At 35.4% G+C, this 23,622-nt stretch overlaps 1 protein-coding gene across 3 annotated transcripts in view; it reads left to right on the top strand.

The window, feature by feature from the left end:
• The window catches only part of EFHC1 (EF-hand domain containing 1), a 60,930-nt gene that overhangs the window by 14,387 nt on the left and 22,921 nt on the right, over positions 1-23,622 (top strand). For all 3 annotated transcript variants that reach the window (XM_025042794.1, XM_006926442.3, XM_025042793.1), the window contains exons 3-7: positions 343-630; positions 4,771-4,920; positions 6,314-6,506; positions 12,769-12,989; positions 20,905-21,045. In XM_025042794.1, coding sequence (XP_024898562.1) covers positions 343-630; positions 4,771-4,920; positions 6,314-6,506; positions 12,769-12,989; positions 20,905-21,045 — 993 coding nt within the window. The remainder of the gene's footprint in view (positions 1-342; positions 631-4,770; positions 4,921-6,313; positions 6,507-12,768; positions 12,990-20,904; positions 21,046-23,622) is intronic.

The following is a 23,622-nucleotide window of genomic DNA, read 5'->3' as shown; positions in this document are numbered from 1 at the left end:
CTGCTCTTACAATAGGAAAACAGCCATTAGCAAATAAGTATTATTTACATAATTATTTGTGGATACTGAAGTTTGAATTTCATTTAATTTTCATGTGTAGTGAAATTTTATTCTTTTGATTTTTTTAACCATTTAAATATGTAAAAAAATTCTTAGCTTGTATATGAAAACAGATGAAAGGGGTAGATTTGTCCCATGGATCATAGTTTGGCAACCTTTGAGAAGACAGAAGTGATGAATATTCAAATCTCCCTGAGTGATTCTCTTTATAGGAGAGTACTTGATATTTTTTTAGATGAGAAACTAATGCAATGCCATATCTCCTTCCCTTATGTATTATAGGTGCTGAAATTTGATGCCTATTTCCAAGAAGATGTTCCTATGTCAACTGAGGAACATTATAGAATCCGGCAAGTGAATATTTACTACTACCTAGAAGATGACAGCATGTCTGTCATAGAGCCCGTTGTGGAAAACTCTGGGATCCCTCAAGGCAAGTTGATCAAACGCCAACGGCTAGCCAAGAATGACCAGGGAGACCATTACCATTGGAAAGACTTAAATCGAGGAATAAACATCACAATTTATGGCAAAACTTTCCGCATTGTTGAATGTGACCGATTCACACAGGTATAGTATATAGTTTTGGAAGTTTTGGTGTCCATGGCATCATTCTAATTTATGGATGGATACATTTTATTTATTAGGGTAAGAGGAAGACAGATAATCTGTGCTGTATGGATTATTATATAGATGAATTTGGTATGTGTGTATGTGCTGATATGTGCCAACACTATGTAGTGATATCATTTTTGTCACAGTGATATTGATACATATCCATTCAAATAAAATTAAACTCTCATCATAGCTTAACCATTTGATAAGAAACCAGTTCACATGCTGATTCAAATAGAGAGTATGGGAAGTAGCACCCTCGATAGGATGGAAATATGAAAGAGGCATCGACAATTTATCTGAAGTTTGAATTTACAAAAATAGTACTACCTCTGTTAGCAGATATAAGCCTAAAATTTTTTGTAAATTTATATTTTTTCTGTAAATCATACTTGCTATATTCTAAGGAAACTTACTATCTAAAGAATTCCTGAAACAAAACCATTTTTAAAGGAAAACGCTTTTTTATATTGACAAAAATCCTCTATTTCCTCTATTTCATAAATATGGATTTTTGACAACTTACAATTGAGTGAGACCAACCTTTCTTTAGCACAAAATGTAGTTAATAGGCAATCAGTTCCAAATTTGTCTTAGTTAAAAGATGTTTTAGAAGCAAAGATAGTTTCTGAATTATTTTATGCCTTTAATCTCATATTATCTAATGCCGGATGTGATTAATTTTTACTGTGCATTAAGCTCCTATGAATTCACTCATTTATTTTTTAATTTAGTAATTTATTTAGCAAATACTTATTGAGTGCCTGCTATGTGTCAGACGTTGTTCTAGGTTCCAAGTATAAAGCATTGCCTTTATGGAGGCTGTTACTCTCTGGTTGGAGGAGACAAACAATAAGCAACAAATATATATATATCAGATGCTGATAAGAGCTGTAGAAGAAACTAAAGCAAAGTAAAGGGCATGGGAGTTGGAGGGGATTGCTATATATAAAGGCTGGTCAGAGAAGGCCTCATCTATAAGATAGCACATGAACAGAGACCTCAAGGAAGTAAAGAAAGAAGACATGGCATCTGTGCTATTCCAAAGCAATAGAGAAAAATAATACAGAAGTTTGAGGTGCTAGACCATTTTGAGATACTGTCCCATTCAAACATATTTTGATCTCTCATTATTTAGGTCCTTTTTTTTTTGTTTAATCATAGATGGTTTCAAAATTGTACCAACAATGAGAAATTAGAAAATGTTACAAAAAGTTAAGATATTAAAATTCTTTTACAGTTGTATCTTTATGGACAATTTGCACATTTGCAGGTTGACCCTATAGCACCTGATCTAAGCCAGTTACACTCAATTCTCTTTACTCATGTTATATTCTGTAAAGTTGCCATAAACAATTAGCAAGTACTGAACCGTTGCTCCTAGGAGAAATACAGGATTAGGTTCCTACAAGCCTCTGTTTACAACCTTTTCTTCAACTGGTCGGTACATAACCTTGTTTTATGTGTGTTTCCACTTCAAGATGCCATCTTTAAAATATATTGGTGATTCATTAACACTGAACTCATGGCCACAGCATGTTACTTATGCCTGAATGAAGCTTATCTAACACATGACACATGTATTTTCTCTTTAAGGGATATCACACCTGCCTTTTAAAAAAAATTGTAGTAAAATATTCATAACATAAAACTTACCATTTTAACAATTTTTATATGTACAGTATAGTGGCATTAAGTACATATTACAGCCTTCTTGCATTTAGAACACAAGTCAGCACTTCAGCACTAAGGTTGGAACCATTTTAAATAGCAAAATCACCAACGAAAAGCACAAAAGTAAAAACAAAATAGCAGTATATAAACCACAAAAAGGATGCTTTTTTAGTATGAAAGCTGAAATATAGCAGAATGTGACCTTGTTCAACCTCAGTGGGAGATGTGCCATTAGGTAACTCAAATTTCTATTACTTCATGCACAAGTGTGAAGGACCACAAAAGCACCATAAATATTGACTTAGGGATTACAAATAAATTTTAGCAAATAGGTAAATTTACAAATACAGAATAACGAGGATCAATTGTATTTTAATGACTGATAATAGACTAGAGCTGTATATTTTGGACACTGATGATTAGATTGAATTATGTTTTAAATAATTGATCTGTTAGGTTAGAAGTCGGCTTCTAAAACAGTTTAAAATTTATGCATATCTTATCTAATTTGATGGTTTTTATTAGGGCTGGACCTGTGAGTGGATAAGGAAGAGATAGCTGTCTTTATGGTGTAATTTGAACAACCATTTTTCTTTAAATATATCACCACCACCTCCATCCCTTCTTACCCTTCCTCATTACTTCAAATAAATGTTTTGTCCTATAGACAGAATGAACTGAACATATTAAAAATAATAATAATAAAGCTCTAGAAATTGGAAATCTAGAATTTATCTTCACTAAAGTTTTACTGCTAGTAAAGCAGATGTGAATCCTACTCCACAAATGCAGATGTGCAGAAAACATTCTTTTAAAAAAATAACTTAAAACCTATTTGAGCCCCAATCCAACTGGGCTGGTGTTTCCATTTATCCTCAGCTTTGCCAGAGATTCCAAGCCCTAAGAATAAGGAAGCACTCCAGCTCTAAAGGAGTCATATGAACAGGGTCCATAGGTTGTCCAATGACCAAGAGCACCTCCCTGATGCTTTGGTGCTAGGTAAGACCCTGGGACTCCGAATGCCTGAAACTGAATGTTGCTGACTGGCTGCATATGCTCAGAGCACCCTAAAGCACATGTGGTGTCTTGTTCTTCTGAGAACCCACCAACCTATGTCCTGTTTCCAGCCTGAGAGAATTTCCTCCTTTCTCTCTTTTTGCCCTCAGAAATTCTCTTCTCTTCCTTCTTTCTGAGACACTAGAATAATCCCTTCAAAGAGTTTAGACTTTAAGAGACAGGAAGAACAGTCAATCTGGGGAAGCTTCTACATTCCCGCCCAAATCCCTAAGGTAAGGTTCACAAAGGTCCTGGTTATCTATTGAAAGCAACAGAAAGGAGTAAAACATTCACTAAATACCTCAATCAATAATCCTCCTACACTATTACACCATCTCAAAGGAAAGGAGAATTTTATTGTTCGTCATTATCTCCAGCTCAGTAGTTTAAATACATGTTAAGGTCATAATATTTTTATATGAAAAGGAAACCAAAGACCGCCTATAAAACTTTAAATACTAAGATTACAAGCTAGTTAGCAGTAGAGGTAATATTAGAACCCAAATATTTTGGCCCTGAGTTCTGTATATTTTCTATTGAATCCTCCAAAAGCAAACCACACAATCCACCCCCTACCCAGCCCCCCCCCACACACAAAAAAAACAGATTTTAGGTTAATTTTCAGTTCCAGAATGTAAACAGATATCATGAAATTGTTCTTTTCTCATTATCAGAAAAGGCATAGTTCAAATTGGTCCTTTTAAGGAGAAACAATGTCAAGTTGTATTAAAAGATACAATGACTCTGAAAATCATATATTTATTCATAATTAGCAAAATAAAATTTATGATCATGTCAAGTTCAAATGCTTTCCTTAACTTTTTCTGTGACATTTAAACAGTTGATTTGTCTTTCCCGCTTTGCTAAAATATCTTCTGGTCTAAAATAACCAGTGAGTATGCTTTCTTTTTTTGTGGGTGACACTTAATCATATACTTATTTTAAGTGAGTTGGAAAGTTGGGAATTTGATTTCAGCTTAACTTTGTCATTGGGCAGCTTGCCCCTGTAACCTGATATGAATTATATATTATTTAAAACTATTGTTAGGTTTCAGATGTGTGTATGTAAGCAATGCTAGGACTTAACTCTGTGATTGGTCACCTAACTAAATTTCATTGATCTGAATTTGTATTTAGAACTTTTCATATTGCCTATCATTTTTATAATATAGAACAAATAAGGTAATTATCTATTATAATCTGCATTATAGAGTTGGATCAACTGCTAAGACATGTTCAAGCTGCAAACTAATGGTTAACCTAGGCAGTGGCATCGAAGTTATTATACTTATTTTTACTCCATCAGTTAGTATTACTTTAAAAAGCTTCAAGAAAGATGATCATTATTTATTTTGAACTATTTAGGAATTTTTGGAAAGTCAAGGAATTGAATTAAATCCACCTGAGAAGATGGCTCTCGACCCTTACACTGAACTGCGGAAACAGCCTCTTCGTAAGTATGTCACCCCATCGGACTTTGATCAACTCAAGCAGTTTCTCACCTTTGACAAACAAGTAAGTGACCCAGGCACCTGGGTAGGTTTACTGGTTTCCAAATGTGGCAGTGTTTTTTAGCAAGTTATTTTGATAGATGTGTGTTTTGAAAAATTACATCTATAATGTAGCCATTTGGATACAGTGCTCTTTTTCTTTTCATCTAGAGTTAGAGGTATAGGAATGCCTAACTTTTATATTAGAGATCCAAAGAAGATTATGGAATTAAGTCTTGTGAGTTGCTCCAAACTTTTAAATCTTGAAGGAATTCCTCAGCTACCATCTGCTTCCCACTTTACTTTTCCAACCTATTGCTTCTTTACCAAATATGAGTTAATCTTATAGAATCCTTTGGGAAAACTTAAATGAATTATTGGGAAATTTCAAAGCTATTCCTTATATATAGGTTTCTAATGTTAAAATAATGATTTAACAGAAATTCCATTGTAGATGCTTCCTTGTTAAATTTTATATTAATGTATGAGTGCAGAATGTTTTGGGTATTTTCCAACTCTGTCCCAGCCTTCTTGTCCTCCCCACTTGTGGGCTGGTATATAGAAACAGATTTCAGTCTTCTCTTTTGTGTACTAAAGGGAAAAGGAAAAGAGAGATCACCCTTAATGCTTCTTTGCTGTTTTTTCTCTCACACATGTAATTACTTTTAGTTCAGAAAATTTTACCTAGCTCTATCATGGTCTTTTAAGGACATTCTTTATATCAATCATATTTCCGTTATTTTGTATTTAAAGATTGTGTTGTTGATATGTTACTAGAAGATGTGTTGATGGAACTAAAAAAAAAAGGGACTGCTTAATAAAGGAAAATTCTTTTCAAACTAATTATGTATAAACCATTCATATGTACCTTTATTAATTCATATAAACCACAGTATAAATAGTGGTCCCCAACCTTTTGGCGTCAAGAACCTGTGCTCCTATGTGAATCTAATGCCTGATGATCTGAGGTAGAGCTGAGGCAGTGATGCTGGGGAGCAGGTGCAAGTGCAGATCCAACAGGCTTCCTAGCCTGTTGTTCACCTCCTGCTCTGCGGCCTACTCCTAATAGCACCCTTCCGAGGCCCAGGGGTTGGAAACCTGTGGTATAAAAGATCCATTGCTCTTTTAACTCAGCTTCTCTTTCACTGACTAATATTTTGGATCAAAGTGAATTCTTTTGCAGCATAAACTTGTAAGTGTATTATTTAATATTTTCCAGTTGTTGTCATCTGGTACATAATTTAAGATGTTTTTGTATCTTGGTGAATATTTCTTTTTTTTTTAACCATCTGAGATTGCTTCATAGCTTCTCTAGCTAATCTTTTCATTATTGTCTGATATATAAATTCCAGAATAGCTAAGTTAAACTCTCTACTTGTAGAGCTCTTATTTAAGTCACTACTTTGGATTTTTCAAAGGTTCTACGATTCTATGCAATCTGGGATGATACAGACAGCATGTTTGGTGAATGTCGGAACTACATCATTCATTACTATCTTATGGATGATACAGTAGACATTCGAGAGGTCCATGAACGGAATGATGGGCGAGATCCCTTCCCACTCTTGATGAACCGCCAGCGCATGCCCAAGGTTTTGGTGGAGAATGCAAGTATGTTTGATTTGGTTTATCTTCTGATAATTAGGACCTTTTTTAGATCTCAAAGACATTTCTTAATCAGTGTTGTCATTGCCCTTTACACTTTGGAGGTTCTTGCCATGGTCTCATAGGTGCTCAAAAAATGGCTTTCCCATAATTCCCTCCTTTACTTGCCCCTTTTCCATATTTGCCTCTGAAATGGTCGGGTGGAGATGACTGATACCCAAATCAAAGAAACAAAACCAAAATGGCAGTAGGAGATTCATTAAAGTGTGGAAGAGAAAGGCTTCTGAACTGAAGCAACTTAAGATCAGATTTTTAGTGCATTTCTAAAACAAGCTTGTTTTTATTCAAAGTTGTAGCTTACCATTTTCCTATGTGCTTTCCTGACTTTGCTTCTCACTTCAAATACTTCCTAAATAGACGTTTCTATGTGGGATAATTTAAGATTAGAATAGGAATGTCTATGACTCATAGAGGTGGAGCTCTGTTGTGTCAACACTTACTCTTTCTTTGTTAGTGTAAAATAACCTAGTGGAGTGGAAAGTGAGAAGGCAACAAAGTACAGCTGATACTTGCCATCCATCAATATTTCTCTGGGGTAAATAGGCTTACTTTAGTTATTGACTTAGTAGTTTAAGAATTTTCTCTTACAAAAATGTCATCTTGGCTGAATGTAATGACATCTCTTGTGGTCGAATGGCTGACAGAATTTTGTAAAACTTATATTGATTTTTTTCCCCTTTATTCTGTTTTTTTGGAGCTAGGAGAAAAGAAATTCCAGGTATTGAACAAAAAATTTGTCTTAGAGCTTATAAACAAATTGAGATTAGAGATTATAAACAAAGTGGCAGTCTGAAGGCTAAATTTAGCCTACCCACATATATTTTTTGGCCTACAAAGTGTTTTTAAAAATGCAGTGTTATTTAGGGGAAAGGAGTTGGAGATTTCCATCACTGGGAGAGTGGATAAACAAAATGCGGTGAAGGTATAGCTTGGTAAATATGTAGTAGTTAGAAGCAATAAACAAAATGTACAAGAAAGCAAATGGGTGCATCCTGAAAACATAATTATGTGTAGAAAAAAAGACGTAAAATGGGATGTATAATGCAATAACATTTACATAAAGTAAAATATTTCGCAAGCAATATACATAATGCACATACAATAAAAAAAGCTGTGCATTAGAATGGCTTCATGTGAGGCAGAGGAAAATGAGATAGCAGAAAAGACTAAAAGGGAGTAAAAATTGTGTAATCATTTTAAAATTAAGAGAGTTAACATTAAAAATCTTTTTTTGAAAAACTAGAATAATTGCTTGTATTTTTAGATAGCAACAACTGTCTGTATCTGCCCTATTTCAACATAATCTGGTCGCTGCCTACCACATTCTTATATTTAGCCTCCTGTAGACCCCCCCTTAGAGTTTTGAGACATTGGGACTAATATACTAATCGTGGCCTTTCATATTGCTTAAATGAGCCTGAAATTCCTGCCATTTAGAGCTAACAAACATTAGATTTATAGTAGATTAAGAGAAAAAATGGGAATGTATTTAGGGTAGAATGAAAAAAGTGTCACGAAAACTGAATGCCTTGAAATCTCAGGTTCCATGTTTGTCTCTGCCTTATCAATGAGGTCTACATCTAAAATTTTCAATATGTATTCATCCTCTTCTACAACTTCTCCAGTTTTAACAAAAGTTTTATCAGTAACACAGAGAGGTATATATGGGGTCCTTTTAAGAGGAAGGAAACTTATCTTTCTGTGAAAGTGATTGTTAGTCATGTAGTAGCAGGACAGAAAAAAGCAAAGCTCCTATCGGCGATGTAATTCCTTTAACTGGAATAGCAGTGTTAAAGAGGTGGTGTTTAATTGATTCTCAAATGCATTTATCCAATGGATGATTTTTACTGAATTTAATTAAACGAGAGTTAAATATGTTATGAGAACTATTTCGTGTTCTAAGTGCTGTGGAGTATAAAATGAAAATGTAACTTCCAGACCTAGAATCTCTGTCCTTAAATTACTTCTAGTGATTGGGGAGATAGGTCGTAAATACACAAAGCTGTTAAACAAAAACACAAGTGTACCAGATTATCTGATTATGTAACTAGTTGTGTCAGAAGAAGAGATGTGAGCTAGAGTGACTAAAGAAGTTTCTGTGGGAGAGCTGGGATTAGACCCAGATTTAGAATGGCAGAGAACAAAAGGAGAGAGAACTTTAGAGAGAAAAATAAGAGTGAGAGTTGGGAATTGGGAACAAGTATGGTATGCTTAGGGGTGTCCAAGAGCAAGTAGCTAGTCAGAGAGTGTTGGACAATAACAGGAAATTATGGGAGTATCTTTCAAAGTTCCTTCTGTCAGGGCCTTCTTTTAATAGTTAAGATAAATAAAAATTATATTTTTATGATAAATGGAGTTAAATATCTAAAAGTTCTCATGCTAAAAATTCTACAAGTTCTTTCTTTGTTGAAGGTAATTGCTAGTTACCAATATGTGGTGAGTAATGCCAAAAGAAGGATATTTGGCTTACCAAAAGCCTCCTACTACTCAGCTGTTGAACCCAAGGCACTAGGTTCATAAAGTCTGTTAATTATTGTTGAGACTGGCTTTCGTTGTTTGATCTTGCCTTTTCCTGAGTACATATGTCAAACAACATGAAAGTTGTACACTCTAAATATGTATAGCTTATTACAGTCAATTATACCTAAATAAAGTTGTAAAAATATAAATCTGTACCTAGATATGTCATAGTCAAACTTAAGAACACCAAATTCAAAAAGATCATAAAAGCAACCAAAGAACAAAATTACCCACACAGAGTGGGAGCTAAAATGATAGCCGACTTCTTAGTAGCAGCAGTTTAATAATATCTTCAAAATGCTGAGAAAAAATAGAATTTAATGCCTGGAGAAACTGGCTTTAAAGAAGGTGAAATACATTCCCAGGCAAACAGAACAGATTTCATTAACAACAGACCCTTATTAGAAAAATTCTTGAGTGTACTTCTGGTAGGAAGAAAATGATTCCAGAAGTAAGATCTGAGCTGTAAGAAGTGATAAAGAAAGAAATTGGCAAAGTGTGGATAAATCTAAATGAACATTGACTATACAAACTAAATTAACAATGTTGAATTTATGGGGGTTAAAAAAATATCAAAGTAGAATTAAAATATATTACAGTAATAGCAAAGGAGGGGAGGGATGATAGGATTAAAAACTGTATTTTTTAAGATAAATGTATTGGGGTAACTTTCGTTAATAATATTATGTTATTTTCAGGTATACAATTCTCTAATACATCATCTGTATAATATATTGTGTGTTCACTACTCAAAGTCTAGTCTCCTTCTATCACCATATATTTGATGCCCTTTACACTCTTCATCTTCCTCCAATTCCCCCTTTCCCTCTGGTAACCACCATACTATTCTCTGTGTCTATGTGTTTGTTTGTTTTTTAAAAACAACTAATTTTGGAAATGTTATTTTTTAAGAACAGACTTAAGATATAGGGACATAAAAAGGTTAAAAAAGATGCATAAACAAATAGCAAAAGAAACTGATAAGGCTATATTATTATAATACAAATAGACATTAGGACAAAAAAAGACATTCCTAGGGAAAAAGAGGATCATTACATATTCACAACTTGTATGCAGTTAATAACATGGCTTTGAAACACATAAAGCAAAAATTTGTAGCACTATTATGTAAAGAGAATGGACAAATCCATCAAAATAATGGGCATCATTAAAACATTTTAAAATAACTGTTAGATCAGAAAGACAAATCAATAAGCACATATATGATATGAACAATATAATTATCATCATTGATTTAATAAATATTTATATGCATCAACACTTGGAGAATTCCCATTTTTTCAAGAACAAACAAAACACTTAAAAAAACTGATTAGTCAACAAATTTTAAAAACTGGGCTTTTTTATACCATATTTTCTGATTTTAAAACAAGTTAGAATTCAGTTTTGGAAATATAACCAAAAAACTCATGTATTTGGAAACTGAAAATTACATTTCTCAATAATTTATGAATAAAAAAATACTATCAGAAAATACTTAGAACTGAATGATAACAAAAATTCCCTCAGAACTTTTAGATAGATCTAAAGTGGTACTTGAAGGAAGATTTATAGCCTTAAATGCTTATTTAAGAAAAAAGAAAGACAAAAAATAAACTAGGCATTTTTCTTAAGAAGTTAGAAAAAGAATGACAGAATAAATCTAAAGAAATTAAAAGGGAGGAAATAATACAATAAGAGCCTGAAAATAATATAATTGAAAATAAAAGTAACAGATTTGTCAAGTCAAAAGTTATTTCTTTAAAAGGGTTAATAAAATGACAAATCATTTACAAGATTTATTAATGAAAGAAGGCACATATACATATTAAAAATAAAAAGAGGAGGCATACTTAAAATGCATTAGGCATTAAACAAAAAGTAATAGAATAATACCAACAACCTTATGCCAATACATCTGAAAACTTAGGTGAAATGAGCAAATTTTTGGAAAAATTTAACTTGTTCAAGAAGAAATAAAAATCAAATGTCTAACATTAAACAAATAAAATTAGTCAAAAGTTTTTACATAAAGAAAATACCGAGTCCAGATAATTTTTTTAGTTTTGCCAAATATTTAAAGAAATATTTAAAATATAATTCTAAGCTTAATGCAGATTCTTTTGTAGAAAAGAAAAAGAATTAATTTATTAAAAAAGACCACTGAACCGAAGACACCATGAGAAAAAACCTAAACAAAATATCATAAAATTAGTCAAAAGTTTTTACATAAAGAAAATACCGAGTCCAGATAATTTTTTTAGTTTTGCCAAATATTTAAAGAAATATTTAAAATATAATTCTAAGCTTAATGCAGATTCTTTTGTAGAAAAGAAAAAGAATTAATTTATTAAAAAAGACCACTGAACCGAAGACACCATGAGAAAAAACCTAAACAAAATATCAGTAAGTGATATTTTTTTATATACAGCAGTATATAAAAAAAGATAATTGCTGAGCAAACAAAGATGAATGCCTGGACAAAATACACACACACACACACACACACACACACACACACACCACCCCCAACCCCACCCACCCAGATCTCCTGAAACATTATTTACTGAGGGAAATTCATGGAATCATGAGCTGTATCCCCCAATGTCCATCACTTCCTGGGGTAACTGAAAGGGATCTAGTAAGCACTAGACAATGGGAGAAGAAGGGGCTTTTAAGATGCATGACTGGGAAAATACCAGCCTTTCCTTTTGTATGATCAAGGGCCTGAGTTCAAGCCTTTCTGTCTGTTATAGCAGAACCTTAGCCTCCTTCCCTATTTTTACATCTTAGCAATAATTAGGAGAATGAATATCAGCCTATCTCTCATGTCCCCTGAAATCAGAGTTCTGGGGCCAATATTTACGGTTAAAGCTATATGATGTGGCACGTTACCAGAATTGACTATCTTATGGTTTCCATGGAGGCCAGGCTGCAGGGAATCAATCTTAAACTAAGTCGACTCTTAATTTCATTAAACAGTGTGACAAAATTGGATTTATTCCGAAAATGCAAGGTTGATTCTACATTTCAAAATTTGTTCATTCCCCCACATATTTGAATTACTGTAATCATCTCACCGACTGTTTCTGCCACAGGGCTAGGTCAGACCGTCCTAATCTCAGTGATCACAATTGAAATGAAACCATTATTTGTGTAATTGCTGTTATCTGTTACCCCGAACAGAATGTTTTCTCCATCAGAGCAGGAATTTTATCTATATCACTAATTGTATTACTCTCAGTATTTAGCAGTGCACCTAGTACACGATATGTGTGATCACTAATAATTTGCTGGATGAATGAATAAATGGGTGGGCAGTTGAACTAAATAACTTGGAGTCATCTTAGATCTAATACCCTATCCTTATGGAAAGACATATATTTCTTCCAGTGATGATTTTTTCTGAGCATTAATTCTGCTAAGATTAGTGACCTGTAGTGATAGTTTGAGTTGAATATGGGAGAGAGACTTTACAAAAACCATCTGGGATAATATTTATGTGTCCTGTCAACAGATGGAAATACACAGCCCTATGTTCTTCTGGGAATGTAGAGGAGGCCCTGACCCTTGACGAGAGCTAAAGACTGCACTCCCTCAGGTTCTCAAGAGTGCCTGGCTGCTGTGTCAGTCTTTCTTCCCATCCTCATTCATTTTTCCTTCCTCTCTCCCTACTATCTCATGTTAGAGGACTTCCCTCAGTGTGTGCTAGAAATTTCTGATCAAGAGGTGTTAGAATGGTACACCGCCAAAGACTTCATCGTTGGGAAACCACTCACCATCCTTGGGAGAACTTTCTTCATTTATGATTGTGATCCATTTACTCGACAGTATTACAAAGAAAAGTTTGGAATCTCCGATTTACCACGTGTTGATGTGAGCAAGAAGGAACCACCTCCTATAAAACAGGTGATGGAATACTAGTTCTGAATGTAGTTAGGGAATTGATTTAATATAAAGTTAAAAAAGAAAAAGAAAAAGAAAACTCGTGTGAATACTCAGTTAGAAAATGGACAGAGCAAATGAAATAATGCAGTTCACAAAAGGAGAAATACAAATGGCTATTGAACATATGAAAAGACCCTTAACTTAATTGATAGAGAAATAGAAATGAAAATAATGAGGTTTTAGATCTATATGATTTAAAAAGACTCATAATATTTGATATTTGCCCTGGTGTGAAGATATAGACTTTTTCATATATTGTTAATGAGAGAGCCAATAAGAAAAACCTTTCTGACGGGCAGTTTGTCATCATTATAATTTTTTCAGAATAAAATATATTTCTTGCCCCAGAAAATCTGGTTTGGGGACTATAAAAAGATATATGTAAGGATGTGTATTATACCATTATTTATATAAAGTATAAGGAGATAGAATAAATTTTAGAATATCTGTATAATTAAAAGACTATAAGACTGGTTTAAAAAAAAGAGAAAGTAAGGCTATGCATATTAACATGGAAGAGTGTCCATAACATTTTAAAGTGAATGTGTATACATGATATGATGCTATTTTTGTAAATTACTATGTACAATATCTGTTTATATATAGTGAGAAAAGACCTGGAGGGATATCTACCCGTACTATTAGCAGTGGTTAGTTTAACATGTGGGAATGGGGTGGTGGAAGGAAAGTAGAAAATGACAAGGGACCTTTGTTTTTATACTCTGTGTGGTTTTAAATTCTCTTTTTATACCAAGTCTTGTATTACTTTTATAATTTTTTTTTTCATTTTGATTTTAAAAAATACATCTTTTAACCTTTCAGACACCTAGGGCATTTCATTGTTTCTTGCCTATTTATCAACTCTTTTTACTTAAACATTGGTTGACAGCACAACAAAAACTCATTAATTGAAGATGTTGGAAGACGGCTTTCTTTCATTGCAATACAGCATTCCTTAGAATCACATTGAACCACAAAATTCAGTTCTGAGCACCGCAAAAGTTCACTCTGGTCTGAGAGTAAGTTCATGGTGCTTTTAATGCACCAAAATAGTAAACTGATAAACTTGAGCCTTCAGAGTGGCTCAGCCACATATTTAGAGTTTCAACTGAGAATTGCATGTTTTAAAAATTATACATTATACAACAAATTCAAGAAGTATCTGAAGTATTAAGGCAGTGCAGTACCATAGACTGAAAGCACTGATGTTTGTTACACCTCTTTGGGTCAGGAGCAACTCATACAACCTCTCTTCTGTTGCCCATGTTTAAAGTAGGGTGTTCATACCTGTGGCTCATCTATGTTGCTACCGGATGTGTAAAACAATGTCACTGGGCTCTTTTTTTTCAAAAGGGAGCCTAGAATAGGAGGATAGAACGATTGAGTTGATCCAGCCCAGCTCCCTGCCTTCTCCCTTTTGCTACCTGTGCTGCTTATACTTAGCCTCCATTATACTGAATTTTGTGTGATTCTGCAGGTGCAGCACCCTGCTTTACTCACCTGGACTTTTGCTGATGCTCTTCCATCATTTCTTCACACGGCTTTCTTACTCTTCAAAACTCAGTGTAGGCTAAGAAGGCTCTTCTGAAGCTCCAAGCAGGGCTAGCTACCTCTTCTGTGTTCCTAGGGTACTCTGTGCCTCCCTCCTCTAGCACTTATCTATTATGTAAAGTATCTGTTTATGAATCTTTTCTACTAGACTGTAAATTCCTTGAAGACAGGGACTATGTCTTACATCTTTGTGCTTCTAGCACCTAATACAGTACCTAGCAAATAGGAAGTATATATATGTAATATGTCTCTTGAACTAGGCTGAAGAAGATTGCCTATGAAGTATGTATTTGTTCCCCAAAAAGGCAAGTGATATCTTAGGCAAGCCTTTTTTAAAACTGATATTTCATAAAAACAATTCTAAAGAAGAAATGGGAGTTTGGTATGCTATGAGTTCCCGGGGGCCATAACACTTCTGGAAGCCAGCATGGGTGATAATAATACAGCCACACGCTGCAGGATGACCCTTTGGTTGACGATGGACTGTATATACAATGGTGATCCCACAGATTACAATAGAGCTGAAAAAGTCCTATCACCTGGTGACATCATAACTGTCATAATGACATTGTACAACATATTGCTCACATGTTTGTGGTGATGCTGGTGTAAACAAACTGCACTGCCAGTTGTATAAAAGTATAGGACATACAATTATGTACAGTACCTAATACTTGATAATGATAGTAAACAACTATGTTAATGGTTTACATATTCCCTATATTATACTTTTTGTTTTTATTTTAGAGTGTATGCGTTCTACCTATTTTTAAAAAGTTTATTGTAAAACAGTGTTATGCTTGCAGCAGCATCATACATTTTGTGTTTACCCTACCTCTTGACTGCATCGTTTTCTCATGCTTGATTTAATCTCATGTTATTCTGTTCATCATGGCCCCTAAAAAATACAAAATCCACTGCTAATATTGCCAGTGAGAGGCCATGTCAAGTGATTGACCTGGAAGTGAAATTTAAAATGATTAAGGACTACAAAGGTGGAAAATTAGTGATAGTTACTGCTCAGTAGTCAGACATGGCTCATTTCACCGTAGCTATACTCTTGAAGAACAAGAACAAAGGCAACAAGACTAACAAAAATTTGAGAAGGGCCTATATCAGACATGGAGAAACTGCTAATGATCTGGATAGAAGGCCAGACACAAGTGTATTCCTCTCAGCACCATGAAGATCACAGTCAAAGCAAAAAGTTTGTTCAGGACGTTGAAAGAAAAAGAAGGTCCTGACTATGACGTGAATTTACTGCCAGCTCTGGGTGATTTAAATGATTCAAGAATTGTTATTCATTATATAATGTGAAAGTGAGTGGTGAGTCTGCAAGAGCTGATGTGAAGGCAATTGAAGAATTTTAGGATACTCTAGATAAGATGATTTTGGAGAAAAATTACTTGCCAGAGCCAATATTCAATATGGGTGAAAACTTCATAGTCGAGAAATGGATGCCTGAAGGGACTTTCATCTATAAGGAGGCCAAGTCCATGCCAGATTTCAAGGCTTTTAAGGTCAGGATAACATAGTTTTGCTTAGGGGCAGTGTTGCAGGCTACACGAAAACTCTTTGTGATCTGGCACAGTGAGAATCCCAAGGCCTTCAAGCATATTAATATGCACACACTGCCAGTGTACTACAGGAGCAATAAGAAGTCATGGATGACCTAGCTCGTCTTCCAAGATGCCCTCCAGGATTGCTGTTCAGCAAAATGGAGAAGTACTGTTTGGAGAATAACATGCACGTCAAGATATTCCTTATTGTTTATAGTGCTCCTGGACCTCCTCCTTTATTGGTAATCTTCATCCCAATATCAGAGTGATATTTCTCCCTCCAGATAACACCTCTTTGATGCAACCAGTGGATCAGGAGTGATAGCAGCTTTTAAGGCTTACTGCCTGAAAAGGCCCATTGACCAAGCCATTGCTGCAACTGAGGAAGACATTGAAAAGGCATTGATGCAATTCTGAAAGGATTACAACATCTATGATTTTATCAAGAACCTTGCTTGAGTTTGGGTTGATGGGCTGTATGAATGGCATCTGTAAGAAGACACTCGAGATTCATCCATGATCTCAAAGGATTTACCAAGGATAAGGAGGTTGTAAAAATCAACAAGGCTGTGGTTGAGATGGCAAACAATTTTAACCTGGATGTGGATGAGGATGGCATTGAGGAGCACCTGGAAGTGGTTCCTGAGAAACTGACTAATGAGGAGTTGTTGGAACTGGAACTGGAATGCATAGCTAAAGGAGATGCAAGAGAAAAGGAACCTGCAGAAGAAGAAAAAGAAGAACTCTCAAGAGAATTCAGTGAAAGGTTTAGCAGAAGCTTTTGCAGACCACAGGTTACTTAAAAAGTTTGAAAACAGGGACCTCAATATTGAAAGGTTTTCATTAATACAGATGAATGTTCATGGTGCTTTATCTGCTTATAAGCATATTTCTTATGAAAAAAAGAAACAAACCAAGCAAACCACCATAGACATACTTCTGAAAAGATCGACACCTCCTTAAGAAGAGCAGGTTCTTCAGGAGATATTCCAGAAGAGGGCATTGTTATCATAAGAGATGACAGCTCTGTGTTGACAGTTACTGTCCCTGAAGACCTTTTAGTGGGACAAACTGTGAAGGTAGAAGACAGTGATATTGATGATTCTGACCCTGAACAGGCCTAAGCTAAAGTATGTTTTTGTGTCTTAGTTTTTAACAAAAAATTTTAAAAGTTAAAAAAAAATTTTAATAGAAAAAGCTTATAAAATAAGGATAAGAAGAAAATATTTTTGTACAGCTGTACAATGTGTGTTTAAGCTAAATGTTATTACAAAAGAGTTGAAAAAGTTTTTTAAATTCAAAAGTTTATTAAGTAAAAAAGTTACAGTAAGTCGAGGTTAATTTATTATTGAAGAAAGAACAATATTTTCTTATACATTTAGTGTAGCCTAAGGGTACAGTGTTTATAAAGTCTATAGTAGTATACAAAAATGTCCTATACCTTTACTTTCACTCACCACTTACTCACTGATTCACTCCTGTAAACTCCACTCTTAGTAAATGCTGTGTACAGGTTTACTGTTTTTTATCTTTTCCAGCAGTCCCCAAGCTTTTTGGCACCAGGAACTGGTGCTCCTATGAAAACCTAATGCCTGATGATCTGAGGTGGAGCTGAGGTGGTGATGTTAGCACTGGGGAGCTGTTGCAAATACAGATGAAGCTTCTCTCGCTGGCCCCTTACCTCTTTCTGTGCAGCCCTGTTCCTAACAGGTCACAGACCAGTACTAGTCTGCAGCCAGGGGTTGGGGACCCCTGTTTTACACCATATTTTTTATGGTACCTTTTCTATGTTTAAATACATAAATACCATTGTGTTATAAGTGCCACCGTATTTAGTACAGTAACATAGTATACAGATTTGTATCTAGGAGCAATGTGCTATACCATATAGCCTAGGTATGTAGTAGGCTGTACCATCTAGATTTGTGTGAGAGCATTCTGTGATGTTCTCACAATCATAAAATCACCTGACAAGGTATTTCTCAGAACGTATGCCTGTCATTAAGCAATGCTTGACTGTACCTCTTACTATCAGTTTTTTTTCCCGATATAACTCCTTACCAATGAATACAATCACTGATTAAGAATTATAATAAAACCTTTCCCCTACCCCCACATTTTTTGTCAGCATCCAATGGAGTATACAGGAAAAAAATACCATGGGAACAGATCTAGATTTTGATTAAGCGAACTAATCCACCACTTTAGTTTATGGATGAGATAGCAGTCCAACAGACTTGCCCAAGGTCACATTGCAAGGTGCAAGGGTGATTCTATTAAATGTCAAACATTCTTATAAGAAGGAGATTTACCTAATCAGGAGGTAGCATGGGGACGGACTGTAACAGAATGATGCACTTTTCTTAATGAATGGGCTTTGATCCATCTTTTGAGCTGATAAAAGCTTTTAGCTCCTAGAATACTTCTCCCCATTCTAATTACGATAATCTTTTTTTTCTCCTAACCTGTCTTCCAAAGAAAGAAACGGAAGGAAAGGTTTGGATAGAGAGCAAAGAGAGAACTGAAGAACCACTGTAGATTTTTGTTTGTTTGTTTTGCCCTATCTCAGCCACTCTGCATAATAAAACTAACTTCCCTCCATAGGTATGGCACGTTAATTGTAGTGTTGGTCAATTTATTTTCAGTAAGTTCTCTATAATAAGTAATTCTATTACAACTAAATTCTCTTTGCTTATCCATAAAAGTCTTTGCTGGAAATGAGTAGAAGATCTCCACGTACCAAACAGCAAATACCTTTTAACTCTCCTCAGTTATTATATTTCACTCATTTAAACCCCTGAACAATGTGGTTGGAAAGCAGGGATGGGAAGCTGCAGCAGGGTCTAAAGGGATAAAGCTAGAGCCAAACCGATGGTCAGGGACAGAAGTAGATATGAAGTAGATATACTCAGTTTGAGAATCATGACACTCATAGGTCAAGCTAATCTGCTAGGTCAGGAATAAGGAAACAGGGATCCAATGGCCAAATGTGTACCATCTCTGGCTGACTCTCTGTGGAGACATGCTGGCAGGAAAGAAGAAACCAGGACCAGGACTGCTAATTTGCTATAGAGCTGACCCCTAACAGCAGTATGTGAGGGACTGTGGGACTCTTGGGCTCCATGTGTACTCATTTTGTTAAGAAAGCCTGAGCAGAGCTTTGGTGGCTGGGTCATATGATCAGGAGTATCTAGTAGGAATGATGATGTTTATAAGCAGAGGAGTGGCTCAGCTAGTTTGGAATAGGACCTCAGCAGTAGTTTGGAGCACAAGAGCCTTGGTGCCAGGACCCCAGGCATCAGGGCTGATGTTTAGGGAAGGTCTTCATTCCAAGCAGGGCTAATAAGGTGCCATTCAGGAAAAGCAGGTAGAAGCCTGTTGAAACACAAAAAGAATTTGAGAGGAAGGCACTCTGAAGCTTACATCTACCTCCCTATTTCATAATTCCTCAGCCTCCACCCTCATCTCCCAACCAGGCTGCTGTCATTTTTGTGTTGATGCAGATGCAAAACAAGTTTAGATTCCACCACCGTGCATTTTTGCCTAGCCTCCAGACTAATGCAAAGCTTACTAGTATTTGGTATCTAAACCAAGGTCCCCCTATCCATGGCAACTTCTATATCCATTGAGTAATGGTTTTGCACTTGGAGCAAATTAGGTCATGGTCAATCCACTGTGTCAACTAGTCGCCTTCCAACCATGATGATAACATTAACTACAGCCCCAGGAAATGGGTGAAGAGTCAGTGTTCCAAGAACTATACCTAGAATGAACATGGCAGAGTCACGGGTTTTTGAAGGAGTACCCTGTTACAGATGGACCAGGGAATCATAGACACAAATTTGTTTAAGTGCCTGAATACAATATATGTAAAGATTTGGGACAGTATCTACAAGTGAAAACATGAGTTTGCAGAGAAAGCATAGCAAAGAGTTAGAAAAAGAACTCTGCTGTAGTCTGCTTAGCATTTTGAGAGAAAGAAAAACAGCCTCCGAACTACTTATGTTTTGAGACAAATCTTAACACCCTAGAGTGATGCTTTCAGCTCTTCATGAAACCTGAATGAGAAATATAAGCTCATCCTATATTTTCACACTAACTCACCAAATAACCTTTGCATCTGAAATTTGTTTGATTTTGCTCCTTCACTAGGAAAGGAGAGCCCTGTGTGGACAGGGGGTCTGAATTTTCAGTAAAGGATGGTGGCCATTCCTCTTCTGTGAGGCAAAAATCAAGAAATAAAAGTATTAGAAATATGGAGGCAGATAGGAAAAAAGTAGCAAGAACCAAGTCATGACCCATCCCCACTTCCTGCCAACTCCAACACACACCACATACATACATATTTTGGGTAAACTGAGAAAACAGTTTCCAGATATGTCAGACTGAGGGCTACACCCTAGGACAAAGAAATCACAGACAAAAAAAGAAACACGGGCTTCACCATGCTGGGATGACCACAGGAGCCAGGATTGAGACTGGGAATAGGGCCAAGTCGTTTTGGCAGTAAAGGGTCAGTGGACATCAGCAATAATTTCAATCTAGACCTGAGGGTTACTTTGTAGCATTATCAATCACTTCTATGAAGAGTGATCATGATATAAAATCTATAAAGAGGAACAGAATATACGGTGACTGTATTTGTATATACAGAAATTGCTTTTGAATAAATGTTTTGTAGATATTTTTAAAGAAACAGTTACTTTTAAAGTAATTTTTAACACAAAAAACATCTGCTTTATTTCTTGCTTCCTGTATTTCTTTAGGAATTACCTCCCTATAATGGTTATGGACTAGTTGAAGACTCTGCTCAGAATTGCTTTGCTCTTGTTCCAAAAGCTCCGAAAAAAGATGTTATGAAAATGCTAATGAATGATAACAAGGTGCTTCGTTATTTGGCTGCACTGGTGAGGACAATTTTTATATACTATGATTCTGTTGTCTCAGTACCATGCACAGTTGACTGCTTTGTCTATAATTATGTGTTTACTTAACACCCGTTAGATCTAGTACCCAGCCTTCAGGCAGGTTGGACTGTATTAAGCTTGGTGCCCCTGAACCCTGAACTAGCTCAAGACCTATCTCCCTCAAAAATCTTCCTTAGATCATTAATCTCTCCTCTCTATCCCTCAAATTTTGACAGACCTTTTTGCCTTTTTCAAGCAGTTATGAAAGCACAATATATTCAAATTATTTGTGTGCCTTTGCAGTGTAAAGTGATTGACTTGGAGATAGGGACCATGTCTTACTAATTTACCTGTGCTATCTAGCTCAATATATTTTATATTTATTAAGTATAATAAGTGGAATTATACCAACTGAGTGAGTGTTGTCTTCAAGAGGTCATATGGCTAGGGATTGAGAGCATGGGTTTGGAAACAGATATAAATTCAAATCCTGAATATTCCACTCACAGCCTGAATTACCTGAGACAAATTACTAATGGTGTTCAAAGGATAATGTCTTTAAAAATGGAAAAAATGTAGAAATAGGAAGATTATTTAGAAATATTGACATAAATAGCAGAAATTAAGTAAGTTACTTATGGGAATGGGAATTGGGAGCGGAGAGGGGTGTGTCAGGCGATTTTTTAAACTTCAGGCAGATCTCAGAGATATCACAGGCTCAGTGCCAGACCACTGCAATAAAGCAAGTATCATAATAAAGCAAGTGGAGGGTCTTGCCTTCAATTTGTAAAAACACAACATTTGTGAAGTGCAATAAAGTGAAGTGTAGTACAACAAGGTTTGCCTATATATAGTACATGTATTTTGAAAATAAAACTTAAATGAAAACACAGTTGACTAATATCTATTTTTAAATGTTGACCAAAGCTTTGAATAAAAAAGGAGTTCTAGCAAACTCTAGGCCAACTAGAACACTTTATACCATAAGAATTCTGATTGATGAATATTTTGCAGTATTACTAAGTTCTTTGAGTTACCATTAAAATTCAAGAGGCTTGTTGAATTATGATGTAATGTAGTAACTAATCTCCTTGAGAGCAAAGACCATGTCTTTCTAGACTTTGTAGGTGCTCAACAACTATTGGTTGAATGGGTAAAATGAATTTATGTACACACACTATTCATGAGTTAGGTAGTATAATATTAAACCTATTTTATGTTTCAAAACATAAGAATCAAAGAGGCTAATTGGCTTGTCCCAGGACTCAGTGCTGCTTAGATGGAGGCACAGCTAGAACTCAGCCTTCTGACTTTCAACTCAGCATTCCTTTTTTTTTTTAATTAAGTTTATTGGGGTAACATTGGGTTAATACAATCATATAATTTTCAGGTGTACATTATAATTTGACATCTGTATATTCTATTGAGTGTTCACCACCAAAGTCCAATTTCCTTCAGCTACCATATATTTGATCCCCTTTACCCACTTCACCCTTCCCCTACCACCTATATTTGACCCTCTTTACTCCATCTATCTCCCCCCTCTTCTACCACCCCCTACCCCTGGTAATCACTAGTCCATTTGTCCATGTCCCTGAGTATCTGTTTGTCTTGTTCATCTGTTGCTCTTAGGTTTATATCCCACATATAAATATCATGTGATTTTCAACTTTTTCTGTCTGGTTTATTTCACTTAGCATGATTATCTTGAGTTCCATCCATATTGTCGCAAATGGCAGTATTTCATCTCTTCTTATGGCTGAGTAATATTCCATTGTATATATGTGCCACATCATCTATCATAGATAGATGCTTCCATGTCCTGGCCACTGTGAATAATGCTGGTATGAACATCAGTGTGCAAATATCTTTATAGATATGAGTTTTCAAGTCTTTGGGGTAAATACCCAGTAGTGGGATTGCGGATCATATGGTAGCTCAATTCTGAGTTTTTTGAGGAACCTCCATACTGTTTTCCATAGTGGTTGTGCCAATTTGCAGTACCATGTGCAGTGTATGAGGGTTCCTATTTCTCCAGGTCCTCTCCAACATTTGTTATTGCTTGTCCTGTTGATTATAGCCATTCTAACAGGTGAGAGATGGTATCTCATTATGGTTTTGATTTGCATTTCCCTAATAGCTAGCGATGTTGAGCATCTTTTCATATATTTGTTGGCCATTTGTATGTCCTCTGGGGAGAAGTGTCCATTCAGGTCCTCTGACCATTTTTTGATTGGATCATTTGCTTTTTTGTTGTTATTGAGTCGTATGAATTCTTTGTATATTTTAGATATTAGGCCCTTATCGGAGATGTTGCTTGCAAATATATCTTCCCATTCGGATGGTTGTGTCTTTACTTTGTTGACGGTATGTTTTGCTAAGCAGAAGCTTTTTAGTTTTATGTGGTCTCATTCATTTATTTTTGCTTTTATTTCCCTTGCTTTTGAGGTCAAATTCATAAAATCCTCTTTAAGTCCAAGGTCCTTGAGCTTAGTTCCTATGTTTTCTTTTATGCATTTTATTGTTTCAGGTCTTATATTCAGGTCCTTAATCCATTTTGAGTTAATTTTGGTGTGT

The sequence above is a fragment of the Pteropus alecto genome, unplaced genomic scaffold (genome assembly GCF_000325575.1).
Source record: "Pteropus alecto unplaced genomic scaffold, ASM32557v1 scaffold7, whole genome shotgun sequence".
Lineage (NCBI taxonomy): Eukaryota > Metazoa > Chordata > Mammalia > Chiroptera > Pteropodidae > Pteropus > Pteropus alecto.
This window is presented reverse-complemented; position numbering and strand designations above follow the sequence as displayed.